We start from the raw sequence: 19,872 nt of genomic DNA, 5'->3' as shown, positions 1-19,872 counted from the left end.
GCTCTCACTTACAGAACTTTTTAGTCTGTCCTCCAGTCCTGCTGAACAACATGGCAGTCTGAAGGGACATATATCACATCTAAAGGTGCAATAAATGTGACAAAGTAACAATTAGAGCCTGCATCTAGTTGGCCATCAGAGGATCCATATTGGAAAAAGTCTCTATGAGTATAATGAGTATGGTAGGACCTTCAGACAGACTTCTCAGCCAATGATGCATCTGAGAATCCACTGAGGGAACAAGCCCTGTGAATACAGAGAGTGTGGGAAGACTTGTTATCCCTGCTCTCATCTCATTAAATATAGGAGACTCCATAATTGGGAGAAACTTCATAATGAAGCTATAAAAGCCTTCACTCAGAGTTCCCTACTCAGTGACCATCAGACAGCCTCTAATGGGGGATGGCCTTCTGAATGTAATGAGTATGGGAAGCCTTCGTTCAGAGTAAAATCCTTTTCCATCATCAGGCACTTCACAGGTGAGAAACCTTACAGCTGGAATGAGTGTGGGAAAGCTTTCTGTTCCAATGGAAACCTCGTCAACCATCAGAGGGTCTATACTGAGAAGAGGCCTTATGAGCCGAATAAACACAGTAAGGCCTTCAGGCAGAATAAATGTCTTATTTGGCATCAGAGCCTCCACACTGGGGAACAAGTACATATAAGTAGGCATTGTGGAAAGGCCTTCAGTCAGAACTTCAGTCAGAACTATGGCAAATTTATACCAGAGAAAAACAATCTGGCAAGGCATTTAGTCTGAGTAAATGTCTTATTTCATGTCACAGTCTTCACACAAGCAAAAAGCCTTATAAATGTGGAAAACATGCAATCAAGACTCACATCTCATTATATATCAGAGAATTCACACTGGTAAGAAAATCTATGAATGTGATGAGTATGGGAAAATCCTTGGTTATAGTGCCAATCTTATAGTACATCAGAAAACCCATCTAGCGAGAAACCTTACAAATCCAATGACTATGGGAAAGCCATCAGTGACAGCTCACAGCTTATCATGCATCAGACAGTTCACACTGGAGAGAAGCCCTACTAATGTAGTGAGTATGGGAAAGCTCACAGTCAGCATTCTATTTTAATTACCATTAGTGAACTACACTGGAAAGAAGTACTCAGGCCTGGTTCAGTCCATTTCTTAAAGCCTGGATCTCCAGGGTGGAGTGCAAAGGTCTTAAGTTTGAGTTAAGCTTTCTTCATGAGAAGAAGTCTCACCTTTGTCACAATGGAAAATTTCCTATTTCCCTGTGAATCACCAAGGAATGGACCAGGTGGGAAATGAGACTTCTCTCTCCACTCCTGAGAAAGTAAGGACTAGATATTTCATTTACTAATAAGTTTTTATTTTTAAAGAAATGTTTTAAATCTATTTCATTAGTGTGTACTTCTCAAGAACATAGGTCACATCTTCCTTTCTCTATTCTAATTCTTCTATCTCACCATTTACATTAAATCATCCTCCAAGACTCTGATTCATTCTTTCTGGTCTCTTGTTTATGACCTCCCAATCCTAATCTCTCCTTGTTTGCCTTTTTCTACTAGCAAAATTTTCTTCTACTTGTTTGCTAATCTATGCCTCTCACAGTCTTCAAATCCAGCTCATCTCTGAAGGGCTCTCTTCTTCAAATGCTTCTTCATTCGATTGTGATAAAATGCCTTGTAAATTATTTCCAAGTTAATGCAAATGTGTATAACTACATACCAACTTTTTTTAGGCTCTTTGAGAGTGAATATGGTGTCTCTCTATTAGCATATAGGTAATAGTTTGTGCATACTAGTTGTTGAATATATTTTTGACATGACTCTCAAAAAATATACTCTGCACATGAAAACCAGACTATGAAACAATGAAAGCAAAATAGCTCTGAGTGATGTAATTAAGAAGAGGAGCTAAGCCTTGCCTTTGGCTTCCCTTTGCCTTTTTTCTCTCCCCCAGACTTGTGATGCCTCAAAGAGAATGTCAGGAATTGAATGAATAGAATTTGAAATCCACTGATCTAGACTCATTTTTGGCCTAATACAAGATTTCATAAAACCATGATAGAAGGTCATATGTTCCTTGATTGACTTATTCTTGCAGTAAGAATTCATTACTTACCAAGCAGCCTCACCCATTTACTATAAAACTCAAATTGATTCAATAAGCAAGGGTTTCTGTTTGCCACAGGATTAGCTGAGATTTATGCTGATAGGTTAAGAAATAGATCCTTTCCTCTCAGCTTCTACTGATATAAGACTTCTCAGAAGTAATGATATTCAAACTGATCCTTCAATATGTATGGATGTCATATTTAACTAAGTTGGTAAATTGAAAGTATCAAATCCTTTTCCATTCTTTAGTATTGATCGTACTCTTCTCTGTCAACATAAATGCTCTAATAGCCTAAAGACACAAAGCTTTTTAACACTCAAACAATTGTAAGAACATAAAAGGAAAATAAGCAATAAGGAAAGTATAATGGAAAGTACTCAATGTTGTAAAGCTGAGAATGGAAATGTGAAGTGTAATTGGAAGAAATGAAAAGAGAAAATACATGTTGTACTCTTATTTGTAAAGGTAAGAAAATTTTCATTAACAAAGAGAGTAAAAGGATGCATTAATTTTTCAAATCTGATTAGTGTAAAAGGTTTTTATATTCATTAGCTCATATATCTATTACAAAATGTATGGGGTAGTGGTTGTTATACCCATTTGACAGTGAAATGTAAACATTTAAATAACTTGCTCAAAGTCTTATAGCTAGTAAATTACAGAGTCCAAATCATTCAGAGCTTTCTTAACTCTATATCCATGTTTCCTTAAAGTATGCTATAGGGCAGAAATAATTAAAAGAAAATAAAGTTTTAAAAACAGCATTTGTATTTTTTTTTTTAGAAATTAACCAACTAGCATAAGCACAATACCTACAAACTACTTAGTTTATTCAAATTCCCAATATATCGCCACTGCTCAGTGAGAAAAAATATAGTTGAAGATTTACAACCTGCCAAAAAGCTCGTTTTTCATTTTTCAAGTAAAGGCTTTGGTTGGTAGACTAAAGTTTTATTTTGTTTTGTTTTTAATAAATAAGTTTCTTTGTTCCAAAGTGTAAAGATTATTCATATGTGTTATATTTGCTCAAATAACAAATTCTGCAGGGGGCCATGGATATAGGGAAAATGTTCTTTTTGCTTTATTTTGCTCACCATTTTTCTCTTCTCCTTTTATAGGCATGTTCATATTTCATATCTAATGCTTTCCCATTGAAGATTACTTTCTTCAATGCTAATCCAATGGGCAAAAACATCAGCATCATTTTTAAGGTACAGTAACTCCTAAAACATCAAATTGATTGCATAGGTAAAAATATTGATTTATTACTTACAAAAAAATTACTATAGTTATTTTCCTCTGGCAACAACACAGATGATTCAGTTATTTTTGATTTTGCATTTTTACGGGATTATAGCACATTCAAAATTATGATTAGCAATAAATCAAACATTACTGGCTTAAAGCCAGTGAACCTTCAGTGCAAAACTTAAGAAAACATAATTCAATAAACAAAATTATTTGATCACTTTTGAGTAGCACTAAAAAAAAAAAAAAAAAAAAAGGATTGTGTGTTGAGCCCCGAGAGAGAAAGTTTTATTTTGGCCTGAATACTAAATTAAGACTCAAAATTAGTTGAAACTCAAATTATATAAATTAATTTAACATAAAATTCTTATCTGCAAGCACTTACTTCTTTAGTAATTTGGGTTGTTTTCTTCTTTTTAAATAAAATATAAATATGGGCCACACCAAGCTTTATCATGAATCCCATGGGAAAATAGTAAACGGTTAATTGTCAGGTGAGAAAGAGGGACTAAAGAAGAAACTGTAAATAAAAAGTAAAGATTTGCCAACCATCCAGTTAATTTAATGAATTATTCAGCCAAACCAGATAACAAGGTCTCAAAGTGATTTTTTTTTTCCAGTGGATTCTATTTTTGAGAACAAATATTAGCACACCCATGCTTTTGCTTTGACCTATTTAACCTCAAGCATTAATGGTCTCATGACGCTGCATTTTGGGTGGAGAAAAAAACACACAGAATCTCATCTTGGCATAATTTTCTGCATGTAATTTAGAAAACATTTTTGAAAACTAACTTATTAGTTCAAAAGCATAGAACTATACTGTTTTGGACATATTCCATTTCCTTCACCTATGCTGAAAAAATCACCCCTTTATCATTTCTTATTTTTATCAAAGGCCTTTTACTCTGAAAACTTTTTAACTGCCTTCATAATAAGAGAAGTCAATAATTCAAAGTCTGATAATCATATGCATGCTATTTATCCTCACAGTCAAGAAGTTCTTGATATTCTAACTGTACATCAGTGCATACACTTATGGCATACAAAACAATGTTTGATTTAGCTCTCTCTTGGCTGAATTTGAAATTTGGATAAACATTCATCCAGCCTCCCTTCACTAAACTTTGAGTCTAAGACATGGCACATGGATAATAAATTGAAAGATTATTATCAGGGATCAACATTCCAAGCAGCTTCTAATTTGATGGCTGAAGTTTCTGTAGTCACTTAATGGAAAGTTCTCATTTTCTTTGATCTTCTATCAGAAACACAAGGTATTCTTGGAGCTAATAAAACAATTGAAACCATCCTAAGTCAAGCCAAAAATTTATTCAAGGAAAGAAATGACATATGCCATGTTTGAAAGCTTTTAAAGGAATTCAAAGAGAAACCCAGAGTCTAAAATTTTGTTTTTAATAGGTCGGAGATGATCTTCGTCAGGATATGCTTGTTCTGCAGATTATTCAAGTGATGGACAATATTTGGCTGCAGGAAGGCCTGGATATGCAAATGATTATTTATAGATGCTTAGCCACAGGAAAAGGCCAAGGTCAGTACAGATTAGAAAGTGGGTTGACTTACATTATTTATCTCATACATTCACTGGTAATATGACACCAAACTTTCCACAGCACTCATTTTGGACTATAAATTTTAAAATCCAAATAACTATAGTCATTCTTCTTTTTAAAAAAGAATTATTTTCAAGAACACTAAGCCAAAATAATTTACATAAAGCATAATGTCCTTTTAGATATTAATTAGGTCATTGACAACCCAAATGTTAACTGTGATATTCTTTTGTGTTTTAGTTACATTAATAACTAACTCTTATTTTTTTCTCTTTTCCTAAGATAACAGAAAATCCTACTCATTCAAAAAATACAGCCGTTGCCTATTAAAACAAATTTCATAAAGCTGTAAATGCTTACAGGAGTTCTGAAAATTCTAAATACATTACAAACCTGCATTTAATTTTTAAAAAGCTGTTGAGTGAAGTATAATATCAACAGTTAAAAATGACCATACATGTAAACTTTGAACATACTCCAGCATTTCTTTTCCCTTATAAAAGTCAGGACATTAATATGGAAAGCTAATAACATTTATACACATTTCCAATGAAAATAACATCAGTGGTCCACCCAAATTGTTACCAAAACATCAGATATAAAAGTTATATTTAATTATAATCATGATAAATTGAAGAAATAATTCCTAAGATATCTTATAATCTTTTTTACATGTGGTCATTGTCACTTAGAATTTCGTTAAATTAATTGGTACAAATTATAGCAGATACACCTGCATAAATAAAGAGATAAAAAGTCATAAACTAGAAGAGAAATCTAGAACCATGTAGTCATTTTCTTTTTTTTAATTCGGGTGGAACTACAATTTAAAACAATCGTCACAAAAGAAAAACTGTCACTGCCTGTTCCTCCAGTTTCTGAGATCCTACCCCAGCCAGATGTGACTTGAGACTTTAGAAGCTGAGCATGGAAGCATCTCCTAGTTAGTTTAACTTGCAACTCGAACTTCAAGATCACTCTATTGTCATACTACCTAATTATTTTGATTCTTGTAATCGGGCTCTCGCTTCCATGCCAAGTGTCCCACCCCTGAACCCTTTCTAAAGCTCTAGCTCCTGAAAGTCTTTTATCATTGCTACTCTGAGATCGTTATTCCTTGAGTTTTACTCTGTTTTCTCACAAGTGACCTAATGCTTTCATAGCCTAATATGCTGAAAGTGTAAGAATAAAACTAGATGAGTCAAGCTGAGCTTTATGATGTCACATGGATCAACATTACTTCAGAAATTGAATACATCACTGACTTGAATGGAATTCTTCAATTCCATCTACTCATTTCTCAATTTATAATCATAGAATGTAACAGAGGCTAAATCTTTTAAAATTAATAAAATGATTTAGCAAAAATGACTATATATTTGCCCAAATTTATGGATTCATAAAACAAACAAGTTAATCTTCCCCCCTATCTACCAGCAATCTTCTATAGTTGTAAGATTTCAGATGCATGATACCGGCAAAATACTTCTTCAAGAAAAATAGAGATCATTAAAGCAAATGTCACTTTTAGATCAGATTCCATTTTTAATCAGGTTCCAAGGCTTACTGAATATCTAGTATTCTCATGAAATGCCACTAAGTTAGGCAGGGAATACTAAAAGGGGCTAAACAGATTTGTGGCCCTTAGGGAGAGTGTGCTCCAGGCCAGAAGTTTAAATAACTTTATCAACATCATTGTTGATTATAATTCTCATGACTACTTCGTATGTCCTAGGAGTTTGGGAAAGACTATCAGGGCAAAAAAAAAAAAAAAAGAATATAATTTATTTCATTGCTGGTTTCCAAATTTCATTGACATAAAAATTACTTGAGGAAATTGGAGGAGCAGGTATAATTAGGCCCCAACCAGGGTACTAAATCAGGCACTGCACTGCGGGCAGGGGGAGCCCTGTCTTGGCGATTGCAAAAAGCTCCTCTGGTGTTTCTGATGCACCCCTTTTTGAGAGACATATGATACCACCTTAAAAACTTTTGTTCCTAAGAACCTTGCTACTTAAAGTATGACCCATGGACCAGCAGTATTGACATCACCTAAGAGCTTGTTAGAAATTTCAAATCTCAGGCCCCACTCACTTCCTACTGAATCAGAACCTACCTTTTCACAAGATCCCCAAGTGATACCTATGTGCATTAAAGTTTGAGAAACCCGGCATTAGAGGACTATAAGAATGGAACTGTAAAATACTACTCAATTTGCATAGAATTATGTCAGAAGTATTGAAAAGGTATATGATACATACTAGCTTAAAATGTATAAAATGTAATTTGTGGTTTTCATTAAAGGGCAGAATTTAACCACCATGATTGTTATAAATTAGATACAAGGTTTCTGGGTAGTCAGCAATGCAAGGCTTATGAAAAATGACAGGACTTAACAAAGATTAGCTCCCTAATGACATATGTGGTCTGAAAAGTAACCAATATTGTTACAGCACAGTATCCAAAGGGTACAATAATCTAAGTCCTAATTTCAGCACAATTAGATATGAGGTTGCAATGAAACACTCAGGGACCAAATAGAATGTGATTTTCCTTTAGGAAGTGTTATATGGAGGAACTGGAAAAAAATGAGGGAAATTATCAGGATTAGAAAGAGAAATCACCCCACTCCAGAGTAATTACTTTACTACTAAATGTAATGCTTTACATTTGCTCTCTCAATACACATGAAAAAACCTGCATAAGAGCCACATCCAGCTGAGAGAGAAGGAAGAAGTGTTAATGATAGTAAGGATATGCCCACGAGCCAGGATTTATCTCTGGGGTGTTAAGTTTAAGTTTCTCTCTCTCTTTTTTTTTTTTAACATAAAAGTTTTAGAGGTTATATTTGCAGCATTCAATTCCTACTCTCCATGTTTAAGTTTCATTCTGATCCAGCGATGTAGATGCCTTATGATCACAACTGGGCTATTGGATATTAAGGGAGATTAAGGCTGGAACCAGCTCCCAATTGGCCAAATCCAGCACAGAGAAGTGTTTCATTTATCATCACTGCGATCTACTTGTTTGTTGTTGTCTAATCTGAATATTTTTAAGGTAACCATGAAATAGTTGATTTTAAAAACTCAGCCTTCTTTCTTTTCATGTAGTTATATTTGTGTCCCTGGTCCCTTTGGGCATTCCAGTTTGAAACTCTTGGAATTATCAAGATGGTAGAAATTAGAAATTGTATACTTTAATTTCTTTCAATGCCTATTTATAAAACTGTACATTGTAGGTTGTTTTGTGGACATTAGTCCTTAAATACTGAGTTAAACTATTATTCTATACAGAATGAAAATTAAAAGGTTTGAAAATGTTTACACAGTGAAAAGAAGCCTTTGATGGATGCATGGCCAATGGGGCAAAGGTCCTACAGAGGTTTAATAAATATATGTGCCCTTTTAAAAATTATTATCATAGTTTCTCTTTAATGTTCTCTGAGAAGGAAGGAACAGGCTGCTCTCTACATGTTTCCTGCACTTATTTTGTTCATTCCCAGAAATGGAACATTTAACAGTGAAGCTTTTAACCTAAATGTTGATTTTTATAACATATTGTAAATATCTGTTATGGAGATTGTATTTGGTTTGCTTACGAAACCTGTTATACAAGTTTGAATGTCCTCTCTCAAACTGTAAATGAATGCACAAGCCATATGTTAATTAACACACTAACTTAGTGAATTAGTGAGGTCTCTATGAGACCATCTAGATTGGCTTTCTCCTGTAGTTCCGGAAAAAATATTAAAGCTGTTTCTGATACATCTGATCAAAACACAAGTAGCCTCATTGCTCCCCAGAATTTAGGAAAAATTAGAAGGCAGGCCATCTAGATAAGATTCCTTCAGAAAAGAAAATTTGCAAAGAAAAAAGGTAATCCAAGTAGTGCTGGCAACTGTTGTTACTTAGATTTCCTAAGTATCCCTCATCCTGTGAAGAAAGAATTATTTCCACAATCTTTTTTTTTTATCAACCAGGATTGGTACAGATGGTGCCTGATGCTGTAACCCTAGCAAAGATCCATCAGCATTCTGGACTGATAGGGCCGCTGAAAGAAAATACAATCAAAAAGTGGTTCAGTCAGCACAACCACTTAAGGGCGGATTATGAAAAGGTTTGTCCTACAGGAGAGAATTTTAAATAAAGTACTTAAATAAGAATATGCTTTGGTTCATTAGATATTCTGACTTATGAAAAAGTAAATTAAGTATACCCTGAGTTCAAGTTCACTCAGTCTTCAACCTAGTAACAATGACCCAGTTTAAATGGTATATTAACTTAATTTAAAAAAAAAAAAAACTATTTGTTTTTCCTTCTGGATGAAATTCTGGGCTATCAATAAAGACTTTCTTTGCTCAGCTGCATCTCTTTATAGCAATCTCACATGATATGATATTCCCTGAAACTACTTCCTTCAAGTTACCTCTGCCTTTGTGTACACAATCTCCAATTTCTATAAATCTCCCTCCCTCCTTTGCAATTCCTTCTGCTAAGCTCTACTTTTTATACCTTATTCTTTCATTGTTTGCAAAATGCATAATAGAGTTTTAATTTTTTATATCTCAGAACTTCATAAAAAATGCTGTTTTCTTTGCAAACATTTTTTCCCACTTTACTTCATCCTGGCATTTAGGCTGCAGTGTACAGTTGTGCAGGTTCTGCCCTAAACCAGGGCTCCCAGCAAAGAAGGTGAGCTGGTAAGAGCCACGCCTTGTTCTACTTGCCAAGGCCTGAACTGGTACATCTGGGTCCACCCAGAGGAAGGGGAGCCTTTATATTAATTCACACAAAGACACAATAAGAGCCAGCATTAGACTTGCTCAGAACTGTCCTGAGCACTGAAATGCCCTCATTCTAATAAATACCTCAGTACCCTAACTAGCAGGGGCCATATTAGAGAGAGACAAAAGTTCATCTATTCCAGATTTCTGTGACATTGGAGTAGAGAAAAATAGTCTTTGGGGAGCCAAATAAAGAAATAGAGGTTATCTTAAAATCTATTTTATAACCATTCCCCAAATTGTAACTTGAGTTTTGCACAAAGCCCTGGGGTTAGATTTTTTGAGGTGTTTCCACTTACCACGATGTAAACAAATTTTATTATCTTCACTTTATAAGGAAAGAAAATATAGACAGACAAATTAAGTGACTTAGACACTTAGGATATACCTAGAAATACAGTGTCCTGGCATGTAATCTAGTGATGTAGACTCCCACTCCAGCAAGTCAGCCATATCATTCAAGGAGACCCATAATAATCACTCATGGCTACATCATGGTCACAATCATGGTTGCATCATTGATGAAAATTATGCATATCCAGGAGACCATTTTAAAAACAAAGAGTAATTTTGGCAAGACATTTCTGCTCATTAAAGAAATACAAGCCACAGCTAACTTAGTGGTAATCTCCTTCCACCCACACAGGCATTCATTCATTGATATACAATGTACCAAAACACTTTTGGACATCAACCTATTTGCAAGGATAAACATAAAATGTTATAAATACCTCAACATAGCTTTTTCTCTAATAAGAAATTTAAAACTTAATATTTTAAATTTCTCTAGGGATAGGCAGTATTGTTCCTCTTCTTTTACCTTGAAAAAAATCATCCAACATCATATATTTGAGACATCAAAAAAATCCCACCAGAAATCCTCTGTAGTAAAGTATGAAAAATAGCTCCACCTGAATGAAAGAGATATTTTCCCAGTTTCAGTGAAAAAATTCATTAGGCTAAAGAACAGATTGCTTCACGTTCTTCTGTAGCATATCAAGAACCAGTTATTTAATCAGACCTCTCCCTCAACTGAGATGTAGAAGTGGTTCTTCATTATGTCAGTTTGCTTTTCATCATACTTTACCACTAGCTCTGATACTAATGCATTTGCTCATTTTATGTGTGTGTGTGTTATTGTTGTATTATTGTTTTTCAACTGATTAGGCCTTGAAGAACTTTTTCTATTCCTGTGCTGGCTGGTGTGTGGTAACGTTCATCCTGGGAGTCTGTGACCGACACAACGACAATATCATGCTGACAAAGTCAGGCCACATGTTTCATATTGACTTTGGAAAATTCTTAGGTCATGCACAAACGTTTGGAGGGATAAAAAGGTCAGTGCACAAATGATGTTTATTACAATAATTAAGCAATGTCTTAGAGCGATATATAACATGTAAAGACACAGAAACCCAACAGCTGACTCGCTCCCCCATCTATCAAATCTCCAAAGATAAACATGATTGCATATCTAATCAAGTGAAGGAAATATTTTTTTCAATAAATTGTTAATGGAACAAATTAGGTTTCCTCAAATTGTTAGTGGACTAGATTGGCCTTCTACCATGGGATACCAATCTTATTTCATTCTGAATTATCTGAAATATAATATTTTTGTTTTCTATAAACCTCAAACGAACAAGGCATGAGTTTATGGTCTCAATATATCTGGTATATTGTCCATAGCATTAACCATCCCTTTCTACATATCATAAAACTAGCACACTTCCTGCAATGAATTAGCCTTGAATCATTTCAAAAATATTCAGTGAGCAGCTATTATTTAAGGCTCTGATGATACAACAATAAACAAGGCAGACACAAACTCAAATATCTTTCTATTAGAGATGACAGACATTAAACAAATTAACTCACAAAGAAATACTATGAGAAAATGAGGAGTTTAATTTCTTATTAAGGAACTGAAGCAGAGCAATGGGATAGAAAATGACTGGGGCAGGGATGCTATTTTAAAGAGATGAGAAAATTATTCCAGGAAGAGAGAACAGCAAACATAAAAGCCATGAGCATGGAAATTAGCATGGCACATCTGGTGACAGCAAGAAAGCCCAGGACTTGAAGGTGGGATAGAGAAGAGGAGGCAATTAGAGGTAAAGGCGAAGAGTTTGGTGCAGGCCAGAACAAGTAAGGCACTGAGGACATGGTATGGAGATTGGCTTTTATTTTAAGTTCAAGGGCAAACCATTGATGGATTTCAATGGATTTCAAAGCTTTCTTCTGCTGTCCAATGAAATGGTGAGACAAGTTAGGAGGCTACTGTAATAGTTAAGACAGAATCTTAAGAGAAAAAAAATTGGTGAAAATTGACAGATTTAGAATGTATTTTGGAGTCAGAACCACAAGACCTGCTAATAGACTGAGCTTTGTCAGTGATTAATGGGGAGAGGGTCCGGAGGGTTAAAAGAAGAAAATGTTCAAGAATGATTCCTGGATTTTCAGTCTTAGCAAATAATTATATCATTTATGAAATGGAAAGGACTGGTAGATGAATAGATTTTTGTTCGTTCGTTTGTTTTGTTTGGGGGATTTTTTGTTTTGTTTTGTTTTTTGAGCTAAGGGCAAGGAAACTAGAAGTATAAGACTACAAGTCCTTTCCCTTAAAAAAAAAATACTTCATATTAAAGTAGAAATACATCAGATCATTCTGAAGACTAATCAGTCACTTTTAGCTAAAAAAAATACTCCTCAGTAGAAGAAATAATGATGTCTCCTACAAAACAATGTGATGAGCTTTCACCAGATGGCCATAGTATAGTTTTAAAATGTCAACAAAGACTATGTAATATGGTTCAATTCTTACAAACTGGTATCTCCTATTTAGTAGATGCATACAAGTGGAATCATCTTTTATTATTATTTTCGATGCATGACTTTATGTAATGAATAACCTCTAGAAAATTCACCAATGTTCATTCATTCCTTGAATACCTACTGAGGTGGTCTGTACGTCAAGGACTGATAAATCTTGGTGATATAAAGATGAATAATATACATTTACCACCTCAAGGGGGCTTACCCTTTCTTTAGAATACTGGGAAGACAGACAATAAAAAATTACTATAAAATGTGGTAAGAGCAGAGATAGAGAGTTGTACAGACCATTAGAAAATCAAAGAGGAGAGATATCTAGTTTATGAAGGACAAATGTTAATCAACATGTATGAGCATATATATAATTTACTAATGTAACACTTTTCCCCTAAAATCCACTCTTTTCTTAAAATTTAAAGATTAGATTGCAATTTTGACATCCTTATTCATTTGCTGTATTGCCCACTGGGAATTTGGGTTAATGCTTATTCATTTATTCCACCAGCATCTGTGTTGACCATGGGGATAGTTCAAAAATGAACAAATATATTTCACCTCTACAGAAAAAAGTGTCAGTTGAGGAGACATAAAGAGTAAAGAACAAGTTACTAAATATTATGGCAAGCGCTGTAATAGATATATACATAGTAGGGTCTACAGAAAAGATGGAGCCCAGTTTGTTTGCTTGCTGATGTTACAACACCTACTGCTGCTTCTACAGTTTAACAATTTGAAATATTTTTTATACAACCTCTAAGGTACATAAACAGTGTGCCCAGCATAAAACTTCACTCACAGTAGCTTCTTAATACTGTTTGCTGAATTAGTTCACCAATAAACCATTCACAGGTAAGTCCTCAGTCATCCAATAATTAATAATTAGATGAATGAAAATGAAGTTGTCATTGTCTTCCCCTAAGATTATTGATTATTGACCATCAGCTAAGGAAGCCAACTGAAGCATTATGATTTATTTATATTGTTTGTAAGGTTTTATCTTCACCAGTGGCAATGTCGCCTTGGATCTCTTTCTTAATACTAATACTTCCACCCTGAGTTTGTTCAATGGTTAAACTAAGCTATGCCTACTGATTATTACTCATTTTATCTTTTGAATTGCAGTCAGCATCTAATAATTTTCTTATGAGTCTCTTTCAGCTGTCTCTAGAGTTCATTTGAATGTTGTTTTATAAGATAACTGATATCTTCCATCCTAGGTCTATTAGTTGTTCTTATTGGTTGCTAGGTAGGCAAAAAGCCTTTTAAAAATTGGACCTCTGCTTTCCCCGAGGATAAATTAACATTCTTATTTGTACTACATTTATTAGATTATAGACCTGGTCTTTAAGGAAAGCCTAGCTCCACCCAGCTTCCTCTATATGCATACTAGACATATTAATAACCGTCCTGCCCCCCAAAATTTACAAAGCCAGGTATCTAAATCAAACTTTAGGACTATCCTAATTTCCCATAGTCTAGCAAAGCCATTTAACACTCCAGTAATAACCAGGTATAACCCAGGGGCATACTCCTTAACATAAAATGCTGTACCCACAGGGAGTAGAGAATATATGTATTTCAGACACATGTGTTTCTCCTATTGTCTATTCCTTAAAAACATGGAAGAGGAAAGCATTTATGTAATCTCTTATGGTTTGTAGTGTTACTAACATATGTTAACTAATTTCACTTCGTAATACAATTGCCTAAATCATTGCTCAACCTCACATCAGGAGTACAATTTCCAGCTATGGATGGGTTATGGGTTAGCATTAAAAAACAAAACAAAAGACATACGCACTTAAAACCCCTTCTATAAGTTGAAGATTTACCCTATAGACAAGGATACAGAACTTAATCATGGAAATTAGCAGACCAACAGAGCAGCGGCAAACACAGTGTGTCTGGGTGTAGATTTTCCCTTAATCCTTGGTTTCCTTAAGAGGAAATGGCAATGAAGTGGCATTCTCAAGTAGGATCTTGAGGGAAAACTTGATTTTTTGCTGGGCAGTTGCTCCTGTTATACAAATGCTTACATCACCATTCCAGAACATCTCACACTAAATGTCTGTGTGATTCCATTTAGGAAATGTTTGCAAACATTGGGCTCTCATTTTTTAATTATATTGAGTCAGCCCAGTAACATTCTCATTTGGATTCCTTGCCCAAGTGTCCCTGAACCATTCCTCTGAATTTCATTTTCCAGAAATCTAGAAAGTCCATCTCCATGCTTAGACCAAATCTGAGGCTCCCATAGACTTTTTAATTTTGAAGAAAGAAAGAAATCACATTTCAGTTATGAATATGAAGGATTTCACAATCCTTCTTTATTGGTTTTAATTATGAGATTAGATTAAGAGGCTTTATATCAGCAGATTAAATTCCAGAACAGTTCAGCCCTAGCACTCCTTAATGATTCTGGGGAAAATTTAGTTAAATCTTACAATGGAAATACTGAGGAATTTCACCAACTTTCTGAAACAAATTTGTTTTTCTTTTTAAGTATTGCTTAATTGTATCCTCATTTCTTTATTTTCTCTCACAAAGATTCAAATTAAAGTGGTTAAATTATCCATCCACGATTTTTCACTCAAAGTTCTCCTGTAACAATGATTTCTATATAGTAATTTTTCATTAGCTAAAAGATGCTATTATAATAAACTAAATTTCAACTCAGTTTCTTGATGATGACTCTCTTACAGAAGAGAAAATAAGGAAGGTCTACATTGGTGATGTTCATTGCTCTCCTAACTCATTGTTTCAAACTTTTATTTTTTCAAACTATATTTCTACCATCGATGTGATCTTTCACTTTGGTAATACTAGACTTTAATGAAGTCTTTCTTGCAGCTTTCTTTCTAGATAATTTTAGAGGTCATATGAGCAGTGGTTAAGGTCAGGTACTCTGGAAATAAACTGTATGTTTTTTCTTAATCTCATACTAATATGTGCTAACAATGTGACCTTGAACAAATGGCTTCTCTGTGTCTCAGTTTAACCACCTATAAAACAGATTTATTTGGAAGATTAAATTAATTGACATGTAAAGTGCTTAGACAAAGTGTTTGTTGTAATAAATTGTAATGTAAGTATGCCAAATGAAGTGACAAGAAATGAGAATGCGTCTCTAGGTAACAATATTTCTTTTGTTTAAAATTATCAAATATCCTATTTTGGTGCTTTTTAAAGTATGTGTTTTAAACTCATAAGTTGAACTATTTTTATTTTTTAGTTCTTTAAGTTCTCTGACTTTGAGGCTTGTTGGCTGACAGACTGGATTGAACTATTTGTAAGGTTTATTTAGATTATAAGGTATTTCACCAAGTTATTCTTGACTTCTGATATAATTTTAGACATAAGTAGAGGTGTGCTGGACTTGGTTCACACTGCCTTGCAAGAGCCTATTATATGTATTCCATCTCAACTCCATTTTCGATGACATTACTCTAGTAGCCTGACATCAGCCATAGTAGGAGTATATACACAGTGGAAATTGGCAAATGTCACAAATCAGTGATTTCCCCCCCAAAAAAAAGTGAGCTAATTATTAAATATTTACCACTATACAATAGGACATAAATCTATTTAAAACATGAAAAATCATTCCAGAACTCAACAAAATAAAATTCAAACTCTGTTCTTTTCCTATTAAAATATTTATACCAGGATGATCAAAATATTATATATCTGTCTTCTTACAACATGGTTTATGGCTTTTTCAAGCTTTATCCCAGTAGAGCTGCAATCACCTAATATAATTAATCTCAGAATTTTCATCTCAATATTAGTCATAAAAATTCCCTGTATCTATGATCATTTTGACATTATCTTCAATAGTTAATTACCACTGACCAATATTATTAATGTTTAAATTTTAATTTGAATATTATAATATTTATATTCTAAATATTCTCAATTTAAAACCATCTTTGGAAAAAAAAACTCCCTTAGCAGATTAAAAGATTAATTTTTCTCTTACTCCAATCACTCTGGTTTTGTGCTGTATTCATAGTAATCCAAATGATATATAAGTATTAATGATTTCCCACATGCTTTAATTACTTAGTGTTCTTTGAAATTAGATGAGCCTCATTGGTCTGTTATTCACATAATTGATTATTAAGAAACATTTTGGTTCCTATTACTCAAAGAAAGTCTTAGTATCATAGGAATTTTCTAGAAGAAAAACACACTTTTAATACCTCTTCAACTGTGAATGCCTTAAGGACATCTTTGTATCTTAAGCACCTAGCTAGTACCTGACACTTAGCAGAAGCTCAGTTTTGGTTAATGAAGGATCACTAAAAAAATGCCATAAACTTTTCTTTTCCTGATCTAAGAAAGTACAATTTTTCTAAAGATAAAATTATTCAGAATTGTCGTATTCTTTTTCTAAATGGAAATTTATCAAGGGATTTTTACCTAGTGCTCATTCTACATGTGGGAGTCTGGGGGTAAGACACAAAATTTAAAACACATTACCTCATACCCATTAGGATGGCTACTATCAAAAAAAAACCAGAAAACAAAGGTCAGCAAGGATGTGGAGAAATTGGAACCCCGGGGCAATGTTAGTAGGAATATAAAATGGTATCACTGCTATGAAAAATAATATGGCTGCTCCTTACAAAAAGAAAAATAGAATTACCATATGAACCAGCAATTCCATTTCTGGGAATATACCCAAAAGAATTGAAAGCGTGATCTCAAAGAGATATTTGTGCACCCATGTTCATAGCAGCATTAGTCACAATAACTAAAATGTAGAAGCAACCCAAGTGTCCATCAACAGGTGAATGGATAAGCAGAATGTAGAATGTATAAATAGTACATAGAATACTATTCGGCCTTAAAGGAAGAAAATTCTGACACATGCTACAACATGAATGAAACTTGAAGACATTATACTAAGCAAAATAAGCCAGTCACAAAAAGACAAATACTGTATGAGTTCACTTATATAAGGCACTTAGAGTTGTCAGAATCATATATACAGAAAGTTAAATGATGGTGGCCAGAAACTGGGGAGAAGGGAAAGAGGAGTTATTATTCAATAGAGTTTCAGTTCTATAAGCTGAAAAGAATTATGGAGATTCGTGGCAGTGATGGTAGCACAACATTATGAATATTTTAATACCACTGAACTGCACACTTAAAAATAATTAAAATGGTAAATTTTATGTTGTGTGTATTCTATCACAATGAAAGAATTGAAAAAAATTTTTAGTATACTATAGGTATCACAAAGGCTCTTGCCAGTCATAAAGTCAATCCTGGGCAAACTACACCTAGTATTTGAATAGTTCTTTAGATTTTCAAAGCACTCTCACATAGACTATTTTAAGAAATAAAATTTGTTTTGTCATTCCCATCTTCTATTATTTCTCTTTCTACTTCACTTTATCATTGCACTATGTTTTATCAACTGGTTTCTTTTGAGTAACCTCCTTTATATCTTACCCCTGCCCCATTAGAAGTTAAACAAAAAGTTTCTCTAATTAAAAAAAAAACATGAATTTTCTTCAAAGAACTTGTAGGTTTTCAGATGAAGAGTGAGGGATGACTGAGAAAGGAAGAAAAGTTTGTAAGAGAGAAGGAATAAAAGAAAGGAAATGAGAGAGGGAAGGAAAAATGGAGGAAGAGAACAATTTAAATAGTAGTATAAGGATTCTGCCTTTCCACACTCGATGAGCCTACGCCCCGTTATAAACAAAGCATGCTTAAAATGGAAGACACAAGCGCTAACTCTTCAGTTGGTCTCAGGTACATTATGCCTGTCAGTATAAGCATGTCATAGCCCTAGTCTGAATATAGTTTTTAAAGAAAGACTACAAATGTCTCCTGAACGTGAGCTTAGTATAAGAATTTCATCTGGTATTCAACTGAAGAAATCGTACACACTCCTGTGCTGGGGGAAACACTGAGAGATAAAATGTCCATTTCAAGTTTGATACATGAATTATGATCATGCATATGGTAGCTTTATGGGTGATTTAAATGTTTCAGAGGTAACTTGGGAGTATTCTTAATTTTCATCTTCAAACTGATTTTAGAACTTAAGCCTATTTAAAAGTATAATACCACAATCCAATTTAACCCAAACATTCTAGCATTGATGATCTTTTCTTCATATCCAGACTCACTGCTGTTCCAAGCAGACACTGAAATTCCTTCCATGCAAAGTGTAAGTGTACACTTCCCTTGAACTCAAGCGGGTAAAACATGGGAAATTTTGAGGAGCTGACCAGTCTCTTCCTGTCCATATATATCAGACTTGGGAAAAGAGAACTGATCATTTTGAAGAGGTAGCTGGTTTAATGACCCTTTTCAAATAAGAGAGACGTTGTACCTGAGCCTGAGAGAAACTCCGGATCAGTATCTAAAGTTATCAAGCGATTAAAAGATCAGCAACCTCCCAGAGTCTAACTTAGGACTCACAGTGCATTTACAAAAGAGGCTAGACTGGGGGAAAAACACGTTTTACACTTAAGAGATTATTCGTGAGGGTCTCTTTAGTTAAAAATTGCTGAGAGAGTAGAGATCTCACAGGGCATTAAATGTTCTTTCTGTAATGGTACATGAACGCTTATGTTCTCAGTATATTGCACTCATGAGGTTTCCTGTATTGGCTAATTATACAAGGTTCTATCCTATCCAATGGAGATTCCAAATTTGCCTTCTCAATTAACTCATGGATATTAGACAAGAGACTTGTGTTCATTCTATTGGACAGCAAACTGTGCTCTCTGAAATGTAGGTCACTTGTGATATCAGAAAAAGCGCAGGCTTAAACATTCCCCAATGTAATCTGCATTTATTTGTATGTTAATATCACCATTCACTATAATGGGAGTCTGCAACTTTAAAAAAATCATAAACAATATATATTAATGTCAGTATAATATTTCTCAGGGACAATAAATTTAATATATATGAAATTAATAATAATTTGAATAATAAAAATAAAATGTGCCTCATTACTGAGTCCCATTTCAGTTTAGGGTACAAATAGATATTCAAACACTCAAGTATTTCAAACCTGGGTCTAAAGTTCATCCATTTATTTACTTTATCTGTTACTCAGTTAAATGCTAGATGAACTGTATGTATTATGCTCACAAAGCCCAGCAGACAGAGTCTATCTACTGTCACAAATCTTTGATAGAGATCTCTAATTTCCATCCTTCTCACCATATCCCCTGCCTCCATCACCAATATTGAAACATGCAGCTCTTTTCAAATTACTGTGGATTATCACTGGGAGTGGCAGAAAGCAAGTGCTTCTTAGTGTGGTGCTGCATCATCCATATGTGGAATCAGATTCT

The 19,872-nt window shown here is 34.1% G+C and overlaps 1 protein-coding gene across 3 annotated transcripts in view; it reads left to right on the top strand.

The window, feature by feature from the left end:
• The window catches only part of PIK3C2G (phosphatidylinositol-4-phosphate 3-kinase catalytic subunit type 2 gamma), a 275,531-nt gene that overhangs the window by 173,344 nt on the left and 82,315 nt on the right, over positions 1-19,872 (top strand). For all 3 annotated transcript variants that reach the window (XM_039882575.1, XM_039882574.1, XM_039882573.1), the window contains 4 exons: positions 3,226-3,318; positions 4,778-4,907; positions 8,909-9,045; positions 10,880-11,049. In XM_039882575.1, coding sequence (XP_039738509.1) covers positions 3,226-3,318; positions 4,778-4,907; positions 8,909-9,045; positions 10,880-11,049 — 530 coding nt within the window. The remainder of the gene's footprint in view (positions 1-3,225; positions 3,319-4,777; positions 4,908-8,908; positions 9,046-10,879; positions 11,050-19,872) is intronic.

Source organism: Pteropus medius, unplaced genomic scaffold (assembly GCF_902729225.1).
Source record: "Pteropus medius unplaced genomic scaffold, Ma_sr-lr_union100, whole genome shotgun sequence".
NCBI classification, from domain to species: domain Eukaryota; kingdom Metazoa; phylum Chordata; class Mammalia; order Chiroptera; family Pteropodidae; genus Pteropus; species Pteropus medius.
This window is presented reverse-complemented; position numbering and strand designations above follow the sequence as displayed.